This window comes from Culex quinquefasciatus, chromosome 2, assembly GCF_015732765.1.
Source record: "Culex quinquefasciatus strain JHB chromosome 2, VPISU_Cqui_1.0_pri_paternal, whole genome shotgun sequence".
Classification (NCBI taxonomy): domain Eukaryota; kingdom Metazoa; phylum Arthropoda; class Insecta; order Diptera; family Culicidae; genus Culex; species Culex quinquefasciatus.
In genome coordinates this window covers 115,766,723-115,787,068 of record NC_051862.1, presented here as the reverse complement: position 1 = coordinate 115,787,068, position 20,346 = coordinate 115,766,723, and the positions used below count along the sequence as shown (strand labels likewise).

The following is a 20,346-nucleotide window of genomic DNA, read 5'->3' as shown; positions in this document are numbered from 1 at the left end:
AAACTAGCGCACCACTTTACTGAGAAACCAACAAATTAAAACCTAATCTGAGCCAATTCCACATTATAATCATTATTATCTTTAAAAAACAAGCGTTTTGCCTTCTGCAATTTATGATCGATTTAAAAAAGGCTGTAGAAATTTTAACTGCACCCTCAAAAATATGCCAAAAATCAGGGAGTAGAGAATAATACTAAAAATAGAACATTTTCAGGAAATCAGCATTATTGAGTATTGGGAATCCATTTTAAACGTGTTTGGTCGTATTCTAAAATCTAAAATTCTTAAATTCTTAAATTCCTCAATTATTAAATACTGAAATTCTAAAATTCTAAAATATTAAAATTCTGAAATTCTAAAATTCTAAAATTCTGAAATTCTGAAATTCTGAAATTCTGAAATTCTGAAATTCTTAAATTCTTAAATTCTTAAATTCTTAAATTCTTAAATTCTTAAATTCTTAAATTTTTAAATTCTTAAATTCTTAAATTCTGAAATTCTGAAATTCTGAAATTCTGAAATTCTTAAATTCTTAAATTCTTAAATTCTTAAATTCTTAAATTCTTAAATTCTTAAATTCTTAAATTCTTAAATTCTTAAATTCTTAAATTCTTAAATTCTTAAATTCTTAAATTCTTAAATTCTTAAATTCTTAAATTCTTAAATTCTTAAATTCTTAAATTCTTAAATTCTTAAATTCTTAAATTCTTAAATTCTTAAATTCTTAAATTCTTAAATTCTTAAATTCTTAAATTCTTAAATTCTTAAATTCTTAAATTCTTAAATTCTTAAATTCTTAAATTCTTAAATTCTTAAATTCTTAAATTCTTAAATTCTTAAATTCTTAAATTCTTAAATTCTTAAATTCTTAAATTCTTAAATTCTTAAATTCTTAAATTCTTAAATTCTTAAATTCTTAAATTCTTAAATTCTTAAATTCTTAAATTCTTAAATTCTTAAATTCTTAAATTCTTAAATTCTTAAATTCTTAAATTCTTAAATTCTTAAATTCTTAAATTCTTAAATTCTTAAATTCTTAAATTCTTAAATTCTTAAATTCTTAAATTCTTAAATTCTTAAATTCTTAAATTCTTAAATTCTTAAATTCTTAAATTTAAATTCTTAAATTCTTAAATTCTTAAATTCTTAAATTCTTAAATTCTTAAATTCTTAAATTCTTAAATTCTTAAATTCTAAATTCTTAAATTCTTAAATTCTTAAATTCTTAAATTCTTAAATTCTTAAATTCTTAAATTCTTAAATTCTTAAATTCTTAAATTCTTAAATTCTTAAATTCTTAAATTCTTAAATTCTTAAATTCTTAAATTCTTAAATTCTTAAATTCTTAAATTCTTAAATTCTTAAATTCTTAAATTCTTAAATTCTTAAATTCTTAAATTCTTAAATTCTTAAATTCTTAAATTCTTAAATTCTTAAATTCTTAAATTCTTAAATTCTTAAATTCTTAAATTCTTAAATTCTTAAATTCTAAATTCTTAAATTCTTAAATTCTTAAATTCTTAAATTCTTAAATTCTTAAATTCTTAAATTCTTAAATTCTTAAATTCTTAAATTCTTAAATTCTTAAATTCTTAAATTCTTAAATTTTAAATTCTTAAATTCTTAAATTCTTAAATTCTTAAATTCTTAAATTCTTAAATTCTTAAATTCTTAAATTCTTAAATTCTTAAATTCTTAAATTCTTAAATTTTAAATTCTTAAATTCTTAAATTCTTAAATTCTTAAATTCTTAAATTCTTAAATTCTTAAATTCTTAAATTCTTAAATTCTTAAATTCTTAAATTCTTAAATTCTTAAATTCTTAAATTCTTAAATTCTTAAATTCTTAAATTCTTAAATTCTTAAATTCTTAAATTCTTAAATTCTTAAATTCTTAAATTCTTAAATTCTTAAATTCTTAAATTCTTAAATTCTTAAATTCTTAAATTCTTAAATTCTTAAATTCTTAAATTCTTAAATTCTTAAATTCTTAAATTCTTAAATTCTTAAATTCTTAAATTCTTAAATTCTTAAATTCTTAAATTCTTAAATTCTTAAATTCTTAAATTCTTAAATTCTTAAATTCTTAAATTCTTAAATTCTTAAATTCTTAAATTCTTAAATTCTTAAATTCTTAAATTCTTAAATTCTTAAATTCTTAAATTCTTAAATTCTTAAATTCTTAAATTCTTAAATTCTTAAATTCTTAAATTCTTAAATTCTTAAATTCTTAAATTCTTAAATTCTTAAATTCTTAAATTCTTAAATTCTTAAATTTTAAATTCTTAAATTCTTAAATTCTTAAATTCTTAAATTCTTAAATTCTTAAATTCTTAAATTCTTAAATTCTTAAATTCTTAAATTCTTAAATTCTTAAATTCTTAAATTCTTAAATTCTTAAATTCTTAAATTCTTAAATTCTTAAATTCTTAAATTCTTAAATTCTTAAATTCTTAAATTTTAAATTCTTAAATTCTTAAATTCTTAAATTCTTAAATTCTTAAATTCTTAAATTCTTAAATTCTTAAATTCTTAAATTCTTAAATTCTTAAATTCTTAAATTCTTAAATTCTTAAATTCTTAAATTCTTAAATTCTTAAATTCTTAAATTCTTAAATTCTTAAATTCTTAAATTCTTAAATTCTTAAATTCTTAAATTCTTAAATTCTTAAATTCTTAAATTCTTAAATTCTTAAATTCTTAAATTCTTAAATTTAAATTCTTAAATTCTTAAATTCTTAAATTCTTAAATTCTTAAATTCTTAAATTCTTAAATTCTTAAATTCTTAAATTCTTAAATTCTTAAATTCTTAAATTCTTAAATTCTTAAATTCTTAAATTCTTAAATTCTTAAATTCTTAAATTCTTAAATTCTTAAATTCTTAAATTCTTAAATTCTTAAATTCTTAAATTCTTAAATTCTTAAATTCTTAAATTCTTAAATTCTTAAATTCTTAAATTCTTAAATTCTTAAATTCTTAAATTCTTAAATTCTTAAATTCTTAAATTCTTAAATTCTTAAATTCTTAAATTCTTAAATTCTTAAATTCTTAAATTCTTAAATTCTTAAATTCTTAAATTCTTAAATTCTTAAATTCTTAAATTCTTAAATTCTTAAATTCTTAAATTCTTAAATTCTTAAATTCTTAAATTCTTAAATTCTTAAGTTCTTAAGTTCTTAAATTCTTAAATTCTTAAATTTTTAAATTCTTTAATTTTCGATTTTTTTCAATATTGAATTTTATAGTTATTTTTAAATTTCTGATTGTTTAAATTTCTGAATTTTTGCTTTTGATTTTTTAACATTGCCAAGCCACAAGTTTTTTAACTCTAGAATTTTTTTATACTATTAATATTTTTTAATTTTGAAATTTTGAATTTTGTGTATCTGTTTTTTCTGAATTGCAGATTTGAAAAATGGATGTTTTTTTATCTGTATTTGTATTTTTAAACTTCTGAAGTTCTAAATTTCTGCTTTTTACTTTTGTTTTTATTTTTAGAATATTTTTATTGTTGAATTTCTAAATATCTGATTATTTTTATTATTGACTGTTACTTCTAGAAAATAAGTGAGAATATGACAAAGAGAAGGAATTCACCTTAAAAATATAAAAAAATCCCCCAATTAACATTCTCAATTACGTTTTAATAAATTATCTTTTTCTTAGAAAAAATATTCCGGATGAAAAAAAAATCGTATCACATCGTAATAAAGTTATTAATATTCGTGACAAACAAGAAACAGTAACATCTAATCGCCACTCTTACCTATCGATTTCGAAAAACAACCGTGCCCCCCCAACATTTTGGACTAGTCGGCGCCCCTGCTCGTAAGGGCTTTTTTTAGTTTAATCGTTTTATTTGCCAATGATCGTTCGGATCGTTTTGCGGTCTTCGAAAAAATTGTTTATCACAAAATTTTACATAAGAATCTCACACTTGACAATGAACCGACACATTTAACGCCATCTTTTGGCGGAATTTTGAAATTTTTGCCTTTCTCCATATTTTTTTTTTCGATTTTTCTTATACAAACTTCAACGATAAAAAGCGACCCTAACTTAACCGATTTGGTTCGAAATTGGCACAGTTACTTATTTTTACCTAAAGAATCGATCCAGGGGGTATCTCTCACGATTTTCCAAAATTTTATTTTTTCTTGTCACTCTAGTAGAGCTTTATGACGTTTCGCGTACACACACTAGCGCACCATCTGATGTTGCTGGCCGGACAAAATTTAACCTCAATCTTTTTCGTGTATGTACACGCAATACATGCGCACGTAGATAACTCTATGTTCCCTCTTTAGGGCCGGTATGGAGTTATCTACGTGCGCATGTATTGCGTGTACGTACACGAAAAAGATTGAGGTGTGCGTGAGTTTGGGCTTAGATAACTCTATGTTCTTCAAAAGAATGGTTTACGAACGGCAGAACAAAAGAGAGGGAACGTTTTCTTTGGGATTTTCTACACCCTCTCTGGCTTGCTTTCGCTACCGCTGCTGTTCATTTGAAATTTTTCTTGACCGGTTTCTTCCGAAGTGCATACCTTACATTAAGCAGTTATCGAGAAATTAAAAGTGAGAGTATGTGCGTGCAACATGGAGTTAAACTTTTCAATGTGCCACTGTAACCTTCACAGCAACTTCATAGAAAGTTTAACTCCATGTTGCACACACTCTCACTTTTAATTTCTCGATATGTAGCTCGTAAAGAACCGGTCGACAAAAATGTCGCGTTTCGGCTGATAGGTCATTTTAATTATAATTATTTTTTCGTTGTTTTATTGGCTCAAAAACCAATCGCACCAGGATTCACTACTAGAAATGTTTATAATAACTATAACATGACTTAATAATTTGTATTAAACCAAAACGGGTAGAAATTTCGCTACTTCTCACTCTGTTGCAACGTCACGAACTATAATAGAGTGTTTTATTTGTTTATAGGACCTTAAAAAAACTATAGAAATATGAATAATAAAGGTGATTTCTATTCCATCCTAATACATTTACCACAGACAATCCGACAAGACTCTTGGCATCACTGCATTCAGTGACACATGCTTCTAAATTGCAAAATATTTAATAAGCTCTCACAATAATCACTTCATGTCCAGTCGATGGAACGTAAAGTGCCCCATCAAAAGGAAATACCAATCGTCCAATATAAGACTGAGTTTGAACAGTTAGCAGACAAGAATTGGAGTTTGTTAGAAAGCTGGTTAGAAGATTTTGAAATTGTTTGTTAAAATGACGGAACCCGGCCTATGTCGTTCCGATAACAGTTTGTTTTGGTGGGTTTGCTCTACGATTTTTCTTCCGCTGACTCTACCTTACCTGCTTCTGAAGGTGATCGGAATCATCAAAGAGCGAAAGTACCGAGAATGTCTGCCTGGCAAGGTAAGTGATCTAGACAGTAATTAGCCAAATAAACCTATTTGTGTAATCTTTAAGGTGGTGCTAATAACTGGGGCCAGCTCGGGTTTGGGCGAGGCTTTGGCGCATACGTTTTTCTTGGCCGGATGCAAAGTGGTTCTGGCGGCTCGCAGGAAAGATGAGCTGGAGCGGGTCCGCAAAGATTTGCTGGAACTCCATACGGTAAATATAGATGTGTTACTATTTAATTGTAAATATCCTGCCAATGCCCTTCAGCTTGATAAGAGAGCAATTAGATTTAGCGTCTTTGTGTCTCAATTCATTTTGTCAATTGATAAGAATTTTTTGTTTACCATTTTAAAGTTTTGTCAAGGTCTTTAATGCCATGGTGGTCTTCGTCACGATGACTAAATTATTTGTTGGTCATTTTAACAAGTTGAACATAATCAAAATAAATGATATTGAGTTTTTGAGTTAAAATATCTTGATTTATTTTCAGACCGTGGTCACCCATTCGCCAGTTGTTATCTCGATAGATTTGTCCGACATAAATTCACTTTCCGCAAAAGTGCAGGAAATTCTCGAAATACACGGACAAATTGATATTATCATAAACAATGCCGGAATCAGTGTACGATCCGGATGTCTCTCAACGGCGATGGACGTGGACATTAAGGTGATGCTGGTTAATTACTTCGGAACAGTTGCACTGTCCAAGGCGTGCTTGCCGTCGATGATGAAGCGCAAAGAGGGAAGAATCGTTTGCGTGTCGAGTGTTCAGGGCAAATTCAGCATCCCGCATCGATCGGCGTACGGGGCTTCGAAGCACGCACTCCAGGCTTTCTGCGACAGTCTTCGGGCGGAAATGGCCGATCATAATGTAAAGGTAACGCTGGTTTCGCCCGGTTATATCCGAACAGCACTGTCGTACAACGCTCTAACGGGAAGTGGCACCCAGTATGGAAGTAAGAATTTCTCTCAAAAATCAATTAAAAATGCATAACTGATTTCTGTTTTCTTTCAAAGAAATGGACCCAACCACAGAGTCTGGTTACAGCCCGGAAAAGGTAGCAAAGCGCATACTGAAAGCAGTTTTGCGGGATGAACAGGATGTTATAGTTGCTCCAATAGCGCCATTGATAGCATACTGGATTCGTCATCTGTGTCCGCCGCTGTATTTCTATATAATGGCTAGACGTGCGAGGAAGCTCGAAGCATCGGATAAGGTTAAGTGATTAATTGAACCGAAGGTCATTCTGATCAAACACTTGACAATTTTCGATAGAAACCACAAATTATTCAACAATAAATCGCATTGCTGCTGAATAACTTACCTGCAATATGCTAAAAACAACAAAAAAACTGCATTGTGCATAGAATATAGAATGTGTAGTTTTCAATTATTCAAAAACAGAAACAAGTATAACAGATATCAAAAAAAAAAAAAAGAATCTAAGTCGTTCTATTTGAATCAGAGATGGAAGAATATTCATCAAAAGAAAATTGTTTGACGTTCATCAAGAAACTCAAAAAATCATCATATGGATTATTCGGCAGAACACCGATTTCATAACTACACTTGCAAGTGTAACGTCACACGTTGAAAATAACATGAACTATGTTTGTAAACAAAATAAAATAAATAAATTAAAGTGGTGCTTATAATGAGATTCACAAAAAATCTTCGACTGATTGATTTTTTTATAAGTTCGGGAGCGATTTTCTACAGCGTGTTTCGAAGAAAATTCGCAAGTGAAAAAAGATTTTGGAACATTTTTAGGAACATTTTTAGGAACATTTTTCTCTATTTGAAGGAACTAATGGGATGTCAAAATTTCAAAAACAATGTGTCATTTATATATACTTTGTTAGCGATATTTGTAAAGTTGACAATGAGCTTTTTTTTTTTCAAAGATTTCTAAAAAACTCATTATGGGACCAGTGTTGTTAAACTGTTATCTTATTTGGTTATCTATTATTATACTCTTATCATTGATAGTATTATTAAGGCTCATAAATTGGTGATTCGCTTTTTTTTACTAAAATTGTGGCATCTTTTATTATAACTAAGGCTACCAACTCTTGTTGAGCAAAAATCCGTACATTTTTCCGATATGACATCATGGTATAAGAAAAACTGTCAAAGAATTATTTAGATAAATTTAGAATTTGGGAATTAAAAATATAAAACGTATCGTTTTTGCACCTTACAAATTCCACTTTGCTATCATATATGACTTGCACGTTAAAAATTCACAGTGATTTTACCACTGACTCCAAGCAACTCGCGACAAAATTTTGAGGCTAGGAAATTTGACAGGTATGATTTTCATATATTCGCCTCCTTTTCTCTCCCACTGAAAACTGCGGACAATAGAGGAGAAAAGCAACTCGCGACAAAATTTTGAGGCTAGGAATTTTGACAGGTATGAATTTCATAAAGTATTCGCCTCCTTTTCTCTCCCACAGAAAACCTGGGAACGAGGTAGCTGTCAAACTAGGCCAAAATGTTAAAGTCACTCACAAAATGAACTTCATGAACTGAATGAGTTCATTTCTGACGTCACGATTTTCCCTCTATAGAGTAGAAAATCGTGACGTCAGAAATGAACACAAATCACTCAAAGTTCATTTCGTGAGTGACTTTAACAGTTTGGCATAGTTTGACAGCTACATTGTCCCCAGTTTTCTGTGGGAGAGAAAAGGAGGTGAATACTTTATGAAAATCATACCTGTCAAAACTCCCAGCCTCCAAATTTTGTCGCGAGTTGCTTTTCTCCTCTATAGTGGAGAAAAGCAACTGACAACAAAATTTTGAGGCTAGGAATTTTGACAGGTATGATTTTCATAAAGTATTCGCCTCCTTTTCTCTCCCACAAAAAAACTGCGGACAATAGAAGAGAAAAGCAACTCGCGACAAAATTTTGAGGCTAGGAATTTTGACAGGTATGATTTTCATAAAGTATTCGCCTCCTTTTCTCTCCCACAGAAAACTGCGGACAATGTAGCTGTCAAACTATGCCAACTTATCACCTTTCTTTTGCGTATAAGACAGCGAAAATCGGATGAAATGACGCGGAGTTATGATTTTTGGAAAAAAGTGGTTTTTGTGAAAATCGGCAAAAATTGCCATTTTTCAGACCACCCTAACACGGCGTAGGTCACCCTAATGGCCAAACAAAAAAATATGGGTCTAATTATTTCGGCCAGGGAACCCCCAGAAAAATTTTTAGCCAGATCCGAGCACTTAGTTTTTTTTTCCATGCTGTTTTCGTGGAGAATTATACCGCCCGTGTGGATCAATCGTACCGCGCACTGGACTCACAATCCAGAGGTCGCAGGTTCGAATCCCGCGGCGGGCGCTCTTAAATTCTTTGTGTAAATATGGGTATACGGCGCCGTCGCTCCGTGCCATACTTTCATACACTTAGGAGCCCAGGGCGGCAAAGTCCTTGTAGATAAAAGGAAGACACTAGTGGTTGGTACTAGCAATGGTGGCCGACAGCTATAAAGTCAACTTCGTTTCGTGGAGAATTGCTGTATAGATGATTTTTGCACGTTTGTCTGCTTTTTAACTGGGTTACGACCCAGTTATTGAGCGCCAAGTTAAAAAGCAGCCCAGTTAAACAACGCCCAGTTACCGAACAACTACTGTACTTTGAATGTCTATTTGAAAAATTTGTAATGTAGACGAGAATAAATAAAAATACAAATTTACTACAAAACTTGTGGTACTGAAAATTCTAATAAATTTGAAGATATTTTTGAATTCTTTTTCAATAACAATTTGAATTACTTTAAGAGTAAAATTATCCAAAAATATGATAATGCAGTCTGTTTTACAATTCGAACTCATTTACATTGAGAAAAACATAACATTTTCAAAGTGATAAAATGATGCTATTTATCTAATTATAGTTTACTAACTCTTAAAACTTTTCAAAATTTGTCGAAAACTGCTCCATAAGGTACTTTGAACACTTATATACCAAGGTCAACATGGTTTCATATCATTCTGTTTGTATTTAATTCGTATTTTTAATTTTACAATAAATTCATAAACCTATCATATTCACCCCGGCTATCAATGTATTGTATCAACATATTTTTAAATGAAATGAAAAAAAATAATGTAAAATAAGAAAAACGTAGGTATTCGGAAATTTTCCTTACTCCTCCACTGACTTCAGCAAGATTCTTGTTTTCTCTTTGTTTACAATTTTACATTGGCCCAATAACATTGTTTCGCTTGGTATTTATTTGAATTTTTAAACATGATTTAAAAATGTTAACTTATACTAAATGTAGGTTTATTAACAAAAAATAAAACTTTTGATTTCTTTTCAATTTTTTTTCAATTTAATTTTTTTTTATTAAATGCATCTTCACTAGCATTTTTATTTATTTAAAAAAACTTAAATTTTATTTCATTTGGATTTTCTTGTTCAAATGCGCCTTTTTGCAACTATGCAATTTTTGAAGATTAAAACAACAACAAAAAAAAAATACAAATAATTAAAAAAAAACACTGAAAAAATTTGCTACCCGCAGCTCGGGGACTTCTCGAGCACCTATCTTGGCTACTCGACGGATCCCCGATGAACTTTTTCTTCGCTGATTGAACTCGAATGCTAATTTAGCGTTAGCTTTGCTACCCGCGGTGCGAAAGTTGGGGTGCAAACGAGGGTGCAAACATAGACTAATTAAAGACTAAACACTCCGAACATTTTTTTTCAAAAAAGTATGACTTAGACTGTCTGCAGCGCGAAGTTTTATAATTGTTTCAAATTGCGAGCAGTTTTAAATTTTTAGAACTGGCAAAAATGAAACTAGAACACGGTGCTCGCAACGCGCTGATCTAAATGTTGTTTCAAAAAATTGCTTTTAATTGTGTGCGTATGATTATCAACACAGCATCATAGTGTGTGTGTAAGAATACGTGGATATCTCTATATATCTGATTTTGTTTGAAACTGAGTTCTATTCCAGTTCCAAATCGTCTCACGTTTGAAACAAACTAGTCAAGCAGTTTTATTCCGGTTTCAAAATACTGCTCGAAAAATAAAACTGCAACTCCGCGTTGCGGGTGGTCTGCTTCAGTTCTATTTGAAAAATGAAACAGCTAGAACAAAGTAGAACTGCGTTGCAACCAGTCTTATGAGCTGTGAACCGTGTGAACCGCGATCTACCACATCGGCTTGCCCCCCGTCTAGAAGATTTGCTTGGCAGCACTGCGTTTTTTCAATTCTCCTTTGTGCTTGTGTGCGCGCGCAAATTTTGTTTTTGTTTTTATTCCGCACCTCAGTTGGCCGGTGTATTTTGTCATAAATATTAGAAAATGCAGGAAATTGTAAGTTTTACACAATTAAATTAATTTCCTGTAAGTATTTTGCAGTAACCAGTCTTCAGTTGGGTCCCTTATTTCTAGAGCCGTCGTTCGCCTTCGCCTGTGTCCCTGGAAAAATTAAGCCGGCGGATTAGCATCGTTTGCAACATTATTGAGCAAGTTGGCGGAGAAGGTGAAAACAGATGTTCCAATCCGGCACCGTATTTATCGTTCATCGATGAATCAAAGAAGAGTACGAGCAGGTACGTCGCATCAGCCGATAGCTGCAAGAATCGTTAGGCACCCAAACCGAAGCATCTCGTGCTGAAGGTGAAGGAACGGATGTACCCCAGATGGACAGCATCGACAGATTGGAGACGCAGTTGCAGCAGCGGAGTGAGTCGTAAGTTGGATTTGGTTCTGATTCTTATAATAAATCTAAATTGAATTACTTTTTTCAGCAGATTCAATCGGGCAGGGTCAACTGGGTTAAAGAACTCCTTGAACAGCCCCTGCCCCGTAAGACGCTCAAGGTTCTGCGAAAGGTCGATTTGTATCGGTCCCAGGCATCCGTTCCGTGTGGCGTTGAACGTGGCCCGTGCAGTTCAGAAGGAGTACAACCATTGTACAAAGATCAACAATCAACTGGAATCCACACCAAGGAGAAGCGTGATGTGTATGACGTGAAAATACATAAAATATATGGATTTTGGTCGTGTTCGTAGAGTATTTTGTTTAAGCACCGGACTTCCGGACAGTGGGGGAATCTCGAGCTATTGTGAGTGAACCTGGATAGAAATTCCTTAGCCAAAGAAGATTTCACTTAGTGTCCACACCGAGGTCCACACCACAAACCTGAAGATCTTTAGTTGACCACCTATCTAAGAAACGGGCGACGCCTTGCAGGTGGGTTTGCTTCTTGGGACTGCTTAGTCATACCCCGGCACAGGTCGGTTTGATTACGTTCGATTAAACCGCACTCCCGCCTTCCCCCGGGGTTCCATGTACCGGTACCGGAAGATGGTCCAGTTGTGGACCCCGAAAGGAACTGAAAAGTTGCTGTGCACACTAAATTTGGTCACTTTCTTAAATACATGTCCTGGCGGAAGTTGCAGCTGTGCCGGAATTAGCTGAACGCATCAGAGCTGCTGTCCGGATTGCCTACTGCATCGGAGCTGGAATCTACTCCAAAGATGGCAAGTTTGTCAAAAACAGCACCGCCACCGAGGAGGACGGCATCCGCGAGGAGAACTTCCAGGCAGTGACTACCGCCGCCAAGTCGTCAGCTTACTAAAGGTTGAGAATACTTATTTTGGAAAATATATTAAATAAAGCTTTTGGTCAATGTGTTCGCAGAGTATATTGGAAAAGCACCGAATTCCAGGTAGTAGGGGAGTCACTTTTGTATGGCGGGTGGACAATTGCCAACCCTTCTCCCATGAAGAGTCCACGTCAGCGGCGCCGATTTCTGACTGAGAATTGGGATGGGGAGGAGGAATTTACTATTTAGAGCTACTACTACTACTGGTTGTAGGATGGAATAATTATTTCTTGATGATTGACATGTTCAAGGAAATGGTCACCTTGCCACCTATCGGATGACGCCTTGCAGGAGGGTATGCCTCTTGGGACGGCTGAATACTTCCTAGACACCGATCGATGAAACTCGATTCGATTCCACCGAAAAGTCACGTGCGCCATCCCGGTACATGGAACCCCAGAACCGGTCCCGGAGTTGTCACTCTAACGCCATCGCGGGCTTTCTGGAAAGTTCAGAATGCCTTACGTGGCTTCATTCCTTGTGCGTCAGGTAGTCGAAGGATGCGGCAGCTGCTGACCAACCCGGAACCGATGGACATCGGTGACTTTGGGTGAAACCGAACGTTCATGGCCCTTCCCCTGTGCGAATGTGTGTGTTTGTTTAGATTAACAAATCAAAACAAAAACAAAAAAAAAGAAACGTCATAAAATCGACAGTGGAGCCAGTTCTTGACATTTTGATCTGTCATATTTGACAGTGAACCGGCCGTGCCGAGGGGTCATAAAAAGGTTGAGTCATGGTTCAGAGCCCAGTGAGTAGTCTTTTATTAGTCTATGGTGCAAACATGTCGGGAGCAAATCGGATGAACTCTTTTAAAATTTTGAAAATGATATTTTATTGATATACCCACCAATTTGGACATATAATGCAATTAGAAGCATGTTCTATCATGCTAGAATATAGTTTCATTGATTTTGATCAACAAAATGGCTAGAATTCGAAAATGAATAAATTAGATCCCCGCGGTGGGCTTGATTCAGTAGCCAAATTAGCTCCCAGCGGTGCGGAAACGTGCATTAGATAGGGTAGGGTAGTCATCAATGAGACACTTTTGGTTTTTAACTTTCAAAGATTTTTCAAATTTTTTCATCAGCATGTTTTAATGAGCTTTTTGTTGCATTTTCTTTCTTTCAATGTGTTCTAACATTGACCAAAATATGAGATCGATCCGACATCTACAGCCAGAGTTATTGAACTGTCTCATTGTAGACGCACTTGGCAGGAACAATGAGACAGCTGGGGAACAATGAGACACACTACGAAGATCAAGATTTTCTAGTAAAACACCATGTTTTTGTATTGTTCCATTGCAGGTAACTTGCCTTGAACATTTTAGAGCAATTTTGCCAACATGAAACTTTAATTAACAAAAGTTATACTAAAAAGTATTTAAATTTTGTAAAATCCGTATATTTATACCAAACAACTTTGTATTTTTGGTTAAATGAAGTTAAAACTCTATAAATATGCCAAAAATCACTTTTAATTCATGTTTTGAAAGATTTCCATCGATTTTGAAAAGTTTAATGAAGAAAAATCAAAGTGTCTCATTGTTACCCATGAGCTGAAATGAGTGGGGAACAATGAGACAGTCCTGGATACTGGGTATATTCTAAATTTTGGCCAAACCTAATGAAAGGACATTGTAGCCCAACTCAATCCCTATGGAACGACGAAAAAAATTTGAAGAAATATTAGTTTTGGTGTTAATGGCAGCCTACGAGCGAAAAAGTAATTTTTGTCCATAATTTACTTTTACACCCCAGAATCAAACTTTTATGAATAACTTTTCAAGGGAGCGTCCATAACCAAAGCCACTATAATGGCAGACGTGTATCCAGTAGACACACCTTTCCCCCAAATATGAGCCTGATTGATTGAAACTACGACTTGTGAGAGCCATTTTATCATTGTTCCCCGTGTCTCATTGATGTCTACTCTACCCTACGGAGCAAACTAAAACTGGGGATCCAACCGATAGGTTTGCCAATCAATTAGATCTCTGCGGTTGTGATGCCCTAACACACGCGTGCGTGCGTTGTCACTGGCGCATAGAGCTTTATGACGTTTCGCGTACACACACTAGCGCACCATTTGATTTTGCTGGCCGGACAAAATTTAACCTCACTTTTTTTCGTGTACATTTGTTTTGCTGGCCGGCACAAAATTTAACCTCAATCTTTTTCGTGTACGTACACGCAATATATGCGCACGTAGATAGCTTTTGAGATAGCAGGTTGAGATCTCTAAAAAAGTGTCCACGTGGTTTATGGATCATCCCAAAGCAATTCTCTTCGAAATCGACCGTTTTGTGCATTTTTTTATTTGGCTCAAAGTGCTTATTTGGCCAAAGGAAAGGACCTCAAAATGTTTGAGCAAATTAAAATCAATTTTAGAAAATCGTACTGAATTGCTAATAGTTTGTCTGGTGCTTAAAATTTACTAATAAAACAATTATGACTTGTTTCTTCAAATAGCGTTTATTCAAAGCTTCGGCGATAAAATCTCGCAAAGAATACATATCACATCGTTACATTGAATAGACATTTTCAATAATTTGATTACAGCCATCCTGAATATTCGGAACACCCACAAATTCGGAACACTTTTCTGTCGTCCCTAATTTTTTAGGACCATTATTTGGACATTATCTCGCTTTTCACTAGTACAAGAAGTACTTTTTATACAAAAAAAAACTGCATTTCAAGACTATTTTATCCAGAGCAGCAAAACAAATCAAATAAAAAAAAAATCAAATCAAATTATTCGCTCTACAGCATTGCCTTGGCGTTCTCGATTGCGAGATTCCTACTCGAAACTAGGTGTCCGAAGGCTTGATTGTTGAGGCAATTGCAAACCTCTTTTTACACCTTAGCTTTTCCATCCACCCCGGGATTCGAACTGACGACCTTTAGATTGTGAGTCCAACTGCCTACCAGCGACTCCACCAGGACAGGACCCAGGGAGACGACTCCTACACCTGGACTGAGCTAACGACCTAACCTTTTTAGGTTAGTCCGGGGCCAACATTTACTTCCCGTCCGACGGAAGGCGTGATCAGACAAATCTTGTCTCAAAATTTGCCACCGGGACCTTCTGGGATCGAACCCAGGCCGACTGGGTGAGAGGCAATCACGCTTACCCCTACACCACGGTCCCGGCAGCAAAACACTGCCTCCAAATTTCCTGTTCCATAATTGTGGGATGTTATTGTGCCTCCGACAATTGTGGAACACCTAAATTTAACTGATATTTTCACAAAAATTGTTTTCAGACCATGTATAAAACATTACTAAGCTTGAGTTTTATTGGTTTCCGTGTGTGAAGTCATTTTTTTTTTGTAAAAATGTGTACTTTGGAGAACAAAAATATGTTTACATCCGTAAGAAAAAAGTGTTCCGAAATTTTGGATTTCATGGGATTTCATGACAATGTCAATCGAAAGATCGCAAGAAAAGCTTTCAAATGAAGGTAAGAGCCAATCTTTATGTTCAACTATCGATTTCCTATGATTTTTTGAACATTGGCCGATCTGTAAACTGTTCCGAATATATATAGTATAGTTTCCAGTCACAACACAACAGGTGGTTTACATTGTATGCTAACAAGGTCAGGTTTGTTTTTATCATTGTCAGATTAACTTGAATACCTTCGAAAAAAAAAATATGTGTTTGGGCTCACCCGTATTTCGATAGGTTTTGCCTCAGGAACTATGTTTTCATACAACGAACAATTCCCAAAAATCGTTTAGCACTCGCGATTTGCGATTTACTGAAAAAATGATCTGCTTTCTTAAAAAATATTGCATTTTGTCCTAAAACCTTGAAAAATCCGTTCAGATTGCCCCGTGTTTCACTTTAAATCATAGTTAGGAGTCCTACCAATAATGTTCTGTATTCGTATTGACCCAGGAAGTCGTCATGTTTCATTGGCAGCATGTAAAAGTTTAATAGTGTTTTTTTGCCTTAAATTTTTACGATTTTTTCTCAAAAATCCATCTTAAAAAAATGGCATCAAATCAAAACTAATACTATCATCTCGTAGGTAACAATTTTCTAATCAATTTACAGCCATTTCAGCAAAATAAAAATTTCAAAATTCCCTATGAAAACTATTTTTTTACTTACACCACTGTTTCGGCTACTGTCAGCATTTTATATGTTTCCAAACCTTGTGCATTGTTTTATAACATCAATTTACAAGCAAAATATATAAAAAAAAGTTTTCATTGATTTGACTTTGTGACGTAAGCGCCATTACGTAATTTAAATGATCAGCCTTTAGTATTGTATTTAGTATTGGATTTAGCTCGTATCTGGATTTTCTGGCACTGTCATTGGAAACGGTCGTGGATAGACCTAGGGGTTCCCAGTTGGAGTAAAATAATTCAATTTGTAGAAAAATTATGGATTAAAAATTAGCTTTTTTATCACTTCTCCGACATCAGGAATAATTTTTTGAACATGCTCGCAATTTATTTATTCGGTAGGAAAAATATTATTTTTCTTGAAAAAACTTTTATTTTTAATCACATGATCACCCCTAATTTTGGCTCGATGCCGCCATCAGGCGACCGCGTACTCCGTTTGTTTGTCAACAAAGCTGCAGCTGGATGGTGAGACGAAGTGAGGGGGGAGAGATTTTGACATTTTTGACGTAGACTACGTCTTACTCGAAGGTACTGGGGTGCCATTCCAAAAAACCCGGTCCGAAGGCCCTGGAATACTGCGTCATTCGTCAAACGCTTATATCTTCCTTCCCTCTACGACACGATTTATGTTCCATTCGATTCGAAAATTATTCAGCAATTTGCTATAAAACTTTCATTGTTGGCAAAATAGTTTTACTATTGAAACAATTCAATGTTTTAAAATGTTTTCAAAATGCAGAGATTTTGCAAGCAAAATGAGCGCTTCCCACTCACGGACGGGAATGTCAAGTACCTATTTTGAGGGGAAAATCACCCGAGCAACGCGACCGAGTGTCGGTTGCGTAAAAGGAGGGGAAGTAGCGGACCGAAATCATATATGGGTCATTCCATCTGAAGCGGAACAGCATACCCCCTCCATTTTTGTACCTCCCCAAAAAATCGACTTTTTGGCGATTTTTGACCAAACCTCCTAGTTTCAAATGACGATAACTCAGGAACCACAAATCTTAGAGGGTCGGTCTTAGACTCAATTTTGAAGGGTAATGAAATGGGGTGTTTTGAGATACGGCCATTTAAAGTTTTCAATTGCGCAATACAGTTAGAATAAATAAATTAATCGACATTTTGATCACGGAAATGAATTCTACGTCCAATTTCCTTCAAAATTGAGTCTAAGACCGACCCTCTAAGATTTGTGGTTCCTGAGTTATCGTCATTTGAAACTAGGAGGTTTGGCTCGAGGTTTGGTCAAAAATCGCCAAAAAGTCGATTTTTTGGGGAGGTACAAAAATGGAGGGGGTGGTCCGATTTGGATGAAATTCGGGATTCTTGCACGTTTTGATAGTATCAACAGCCCTGCCAAATTTGAGCAGGATCGGAGAGGGTAATTTCCAAATTTGCACTTTTTCGTGCACAGTTGAGATGGAATGACCCATATAAGAACGCGCGCCAGAGCCCAGACGTCGGACCGGCAGCAGCAGCAGCAGGAAATCTCAGCCCAAAGCAGCAGCAGCAGAAGAGAGAGACCAGAGCAGCAGCAGCAGGAGAGAGAGGACCAAAACTGCAAAAGAAGCGCACATCGCCTTCTCGTCGTCACCGTCAGCCAGTTGCCTCTCGATGGCCGGACCGTTTGGATCTTTCATGCTAGAGGTGGAGGACTTCCCAGCTCTTCGAAGTTGCCTCACTCCCCGTCTCTCGTCCCAGCCGGGACGAGGCAGCAACAAGATGAGGCGCGCGCCTGCTGCCTTCCGCCGAAAAGTTGCCTCTCGTGGGTCAAGCCGTGGTTGTGAAACTTCCCAATTCTGGTTGTGAAACTTCCCAACTCTTCGGAGTTGCCTCACCCCCCGTCCCTCGTCCCACCAGGGGTGAGGCAGCGCAATGAGTAATGACAGTTTGAATTTCAGGAACAAATTTTGGTTTTCGGGGGCGACGGACTGCACAGCTTTCTGAGGCTGCTCTCGCCCCCCCCCCTCCATTCGGCTCGCTAAAATTCCTTTGTCTCTTTCTTTCCTTTCTTTGGCGTTCGAATGGGTGCTCCGTCCAAGGGGTCGGCAAGGGTCTTGATCGGTCCTAAGGGTGTGTAAGTTCTGTTTTGTCGGGGGGTCCATCTCCCATTCACGATCTTATTCCGTTAATGTATTTCAAGTATCTAGCTTATTCTTTAAAATTAAGATATGGAAAACTCTATATCCACATATCAAAACTTTACGTAGTCTACGCCATTCCGGTTATGTCTTTGATATAACTACTTTGACTTTTATGCCCGCATCTGGCCCGCCGCCTATTTCGTCGGTCTTTGAGTCGCCGGTCGTTTCCAGCGACCGAGTCCAGCTAGGAACTGATCGTACAATACAATAAAAAATATAAAAGATTCAAGATTTTGATGAAAATTGATTTTTAATTTCAAAATATTTATTTTTCATATTCATTAATGTCAATAACTTGTTTTCATTAGAAAGTAATCTTCATCAAAATCTTGAAAAAAAATGTTTTTTTTTTGTATTCAAAAAAATGATTTTTCAATTGATTTTTTTCAAGATTTTGATGAAAATTACTTTCTAATGAAAACAAGTTACTCACATTAATAAATATGTAAACGTTTTAAATAAAAAATCATTTTTCATAAAAATCATGAATCTTTTATATTTTTTTGTATTAAAGGCTGATAATTTAAAGTACGTAATGGCGCTTGCGTTACATAGTCAAATCAATGAAAACCTATTTTTTTATATTTTGCTTGTAAATTGTTATAACATGAACAATGCACAAGGTTTGGAAACCTAGTTTCCATGTTTATATGGAATTTTGAAAACTCACCACCGTAATCTGGGGTGAATCGGGAATACAGTCTGAATAGGGACAGCAGTTTTTAGAGCACTTAAAGCTTTTAAATTTGGTAATGGATGTACACATTTTGTTGGCCTGAGTATGTTCTAACCGAAACCAACCAGAAAAATCAAAATATTGTGCTCCTACATGGTTAAAACTGCTGTCCCAATTCGCCCCATGTGTCCCGATTGACCCCAGTTTACGGCACTTTTATTTTACTAAAATGGCTGCATCTTTGTTTTTAAATGGCTGTATCTTGGCACTAAAGTGACAAAAACTAATTGATTAAGAGCAAAATTGTTCAAAAAATTGTTACCTACAAGGCGATGGTATTTGTTTTGATGCCTAATTTGTTTTAGACGGATTATTGAGAGAAATTCGTAAAAATTTCAAGCAAAAAAACACTTCAACACAACAAATGCTGCTTATGAAAAATTACGACTTCCTTTGTCAATACGAATACAGAACATTATTGTTAGGACACCTAACTTTGATTTAAAGTGAAATACGGGGAACGCATTTTTCAATGGTTTAGAACAAAAATGATATTTTTTATGAAAACAGATTATTTTTCAGTAAATCGCGAATCGCGAGTTCTAAACCATTTTTGAGAATTTTTCGTTGCATGAAAACATTGTTCCTGAAGCAAAAACCTATCGAAATCCGGGTGAGCCCAAAGGTTTCCGTCAAATCGCCTTTTTTTGGGACACACTAATGCCCATATTCTAAAAAAGCAATACGCAATACGAGAAAAGGGTGCATAAGCATTTTGACAGCTGGAACTATTTTGAAATAAGGCTTTCTAGGCAGAAATTTACCAACACATTCAAAGTATGTTTACATGACAGCTGGACGTTTGTTTGCATCAGGTTTCCTATCTCTTTCTAGCAAAAGTTTTTTGTCAGGCGACTTCTAGCTGGTTTTTTTGACTGACCGCTTGATATGTCAGCCAACATACTTCGCCGGGCTGTGACAGTTCGTGCTCGATCATTGCCCAGTAACCGGTTCCGTGTTCGAACCGGTTGTTGCGTTTTAAACGGAATTTGTTTACGATTCTAATTAGATTCCGTTTCAGAATTCGGATTGATTTGACTGGGTGTTTGCATCAGAACACTGTGTCGAGAAGTTCGTCATTTTTGGGTTAAATTATATTTTTTTCACTGGGCCTAGAAAGCCTTATTTCCTAGATAACAGGTAACTTTTTCACACATTCAAAATGTTAAACAATAGCTCGCCTTCCCAGCTACCTTCTAACCTGTTGTCTCGAAATTTTCAAAATAGACCAAACTGTCAACAGCTTATGCACCCTTTTTAAATGTTGCTACAGAATTGCAACGTAGAAA

General features: G+C 34.4%; 1 protein-coding gene and 1 long non-coding RNA gene across 3 annotated transcripts; both read left to right on the top strand.

The window, feature by feature from the left end:
• Positions 1-5,055: 5,055 nt before the first annotated feature.
• Positions 5,056-6,825, top strand: LOC6041390 (dehydrogenase/reductase SDR family protein 7-like). Its single transcript, XM_001850602.2, has 4 exons — positions 5,056-5,401; positions 5,456-5,599; positions 5,877-6,342; positions 6,404-6,825. The coding sequence occupies exons 1-4, from the start codon at positions 5,252-5,254 to the stop codon at positions 6,610-6,612; spliced, it is 969 nt and encodes a 322-aa protein (XP_001850654.2). The 5' UTR covers positions 5,056-5,251; the 3' UTR covers positions 6,613-6,825.
• A 3,803-nt stretch (positions 6,826-10,628) lies between these two features.
• Positions 10,629-11,429, top strand: LOC119768001. Of its 2 annotated transcripts, none has more exons than XR_005277843.1 (3): positions 10,629-10,727; positions 10,787-11,106; positions 11,168-11,429. It is a non-coding gene; the product is annotated as an uncharacterized LOC119768001 (long non-coding RNA). The 2 variants fall into 2 exon arrangements; XR_005277842.1 differs by having other exon boundaries at positions 11,165-11,429.
• Positions 11,430-20,346: the final 8,917 nt, after the last annotated feature.

What these genes read in the sequence shown, in the direction of transcription:
- LOC6041390 (XM_001850602.2), top strand. Translation starts at nt 5,252, where the DNA reads ATGACGGAACCCGGCCTATGTCGTTCCGATAACAGTTTGTTTTGGTGG. An exon ending in GAGAATGTCTGCCTGGCAAG is followed by an intron (nt 5,402 to 5,455) that starts GTAAGTGATCTA and finishes GTAATCTTTAAG; the next exon opens with GTGGTGCTAATAACTGGGGC. An exon ending in ATTTGCTGGAACTCCATACG is followed by an intron (nt 5,600 to 5,876) that starts GTAAATATAGAT and finishes ATTTATTTTCAG; the next exon opens with ACCGTGGTCACCCATTCGCC.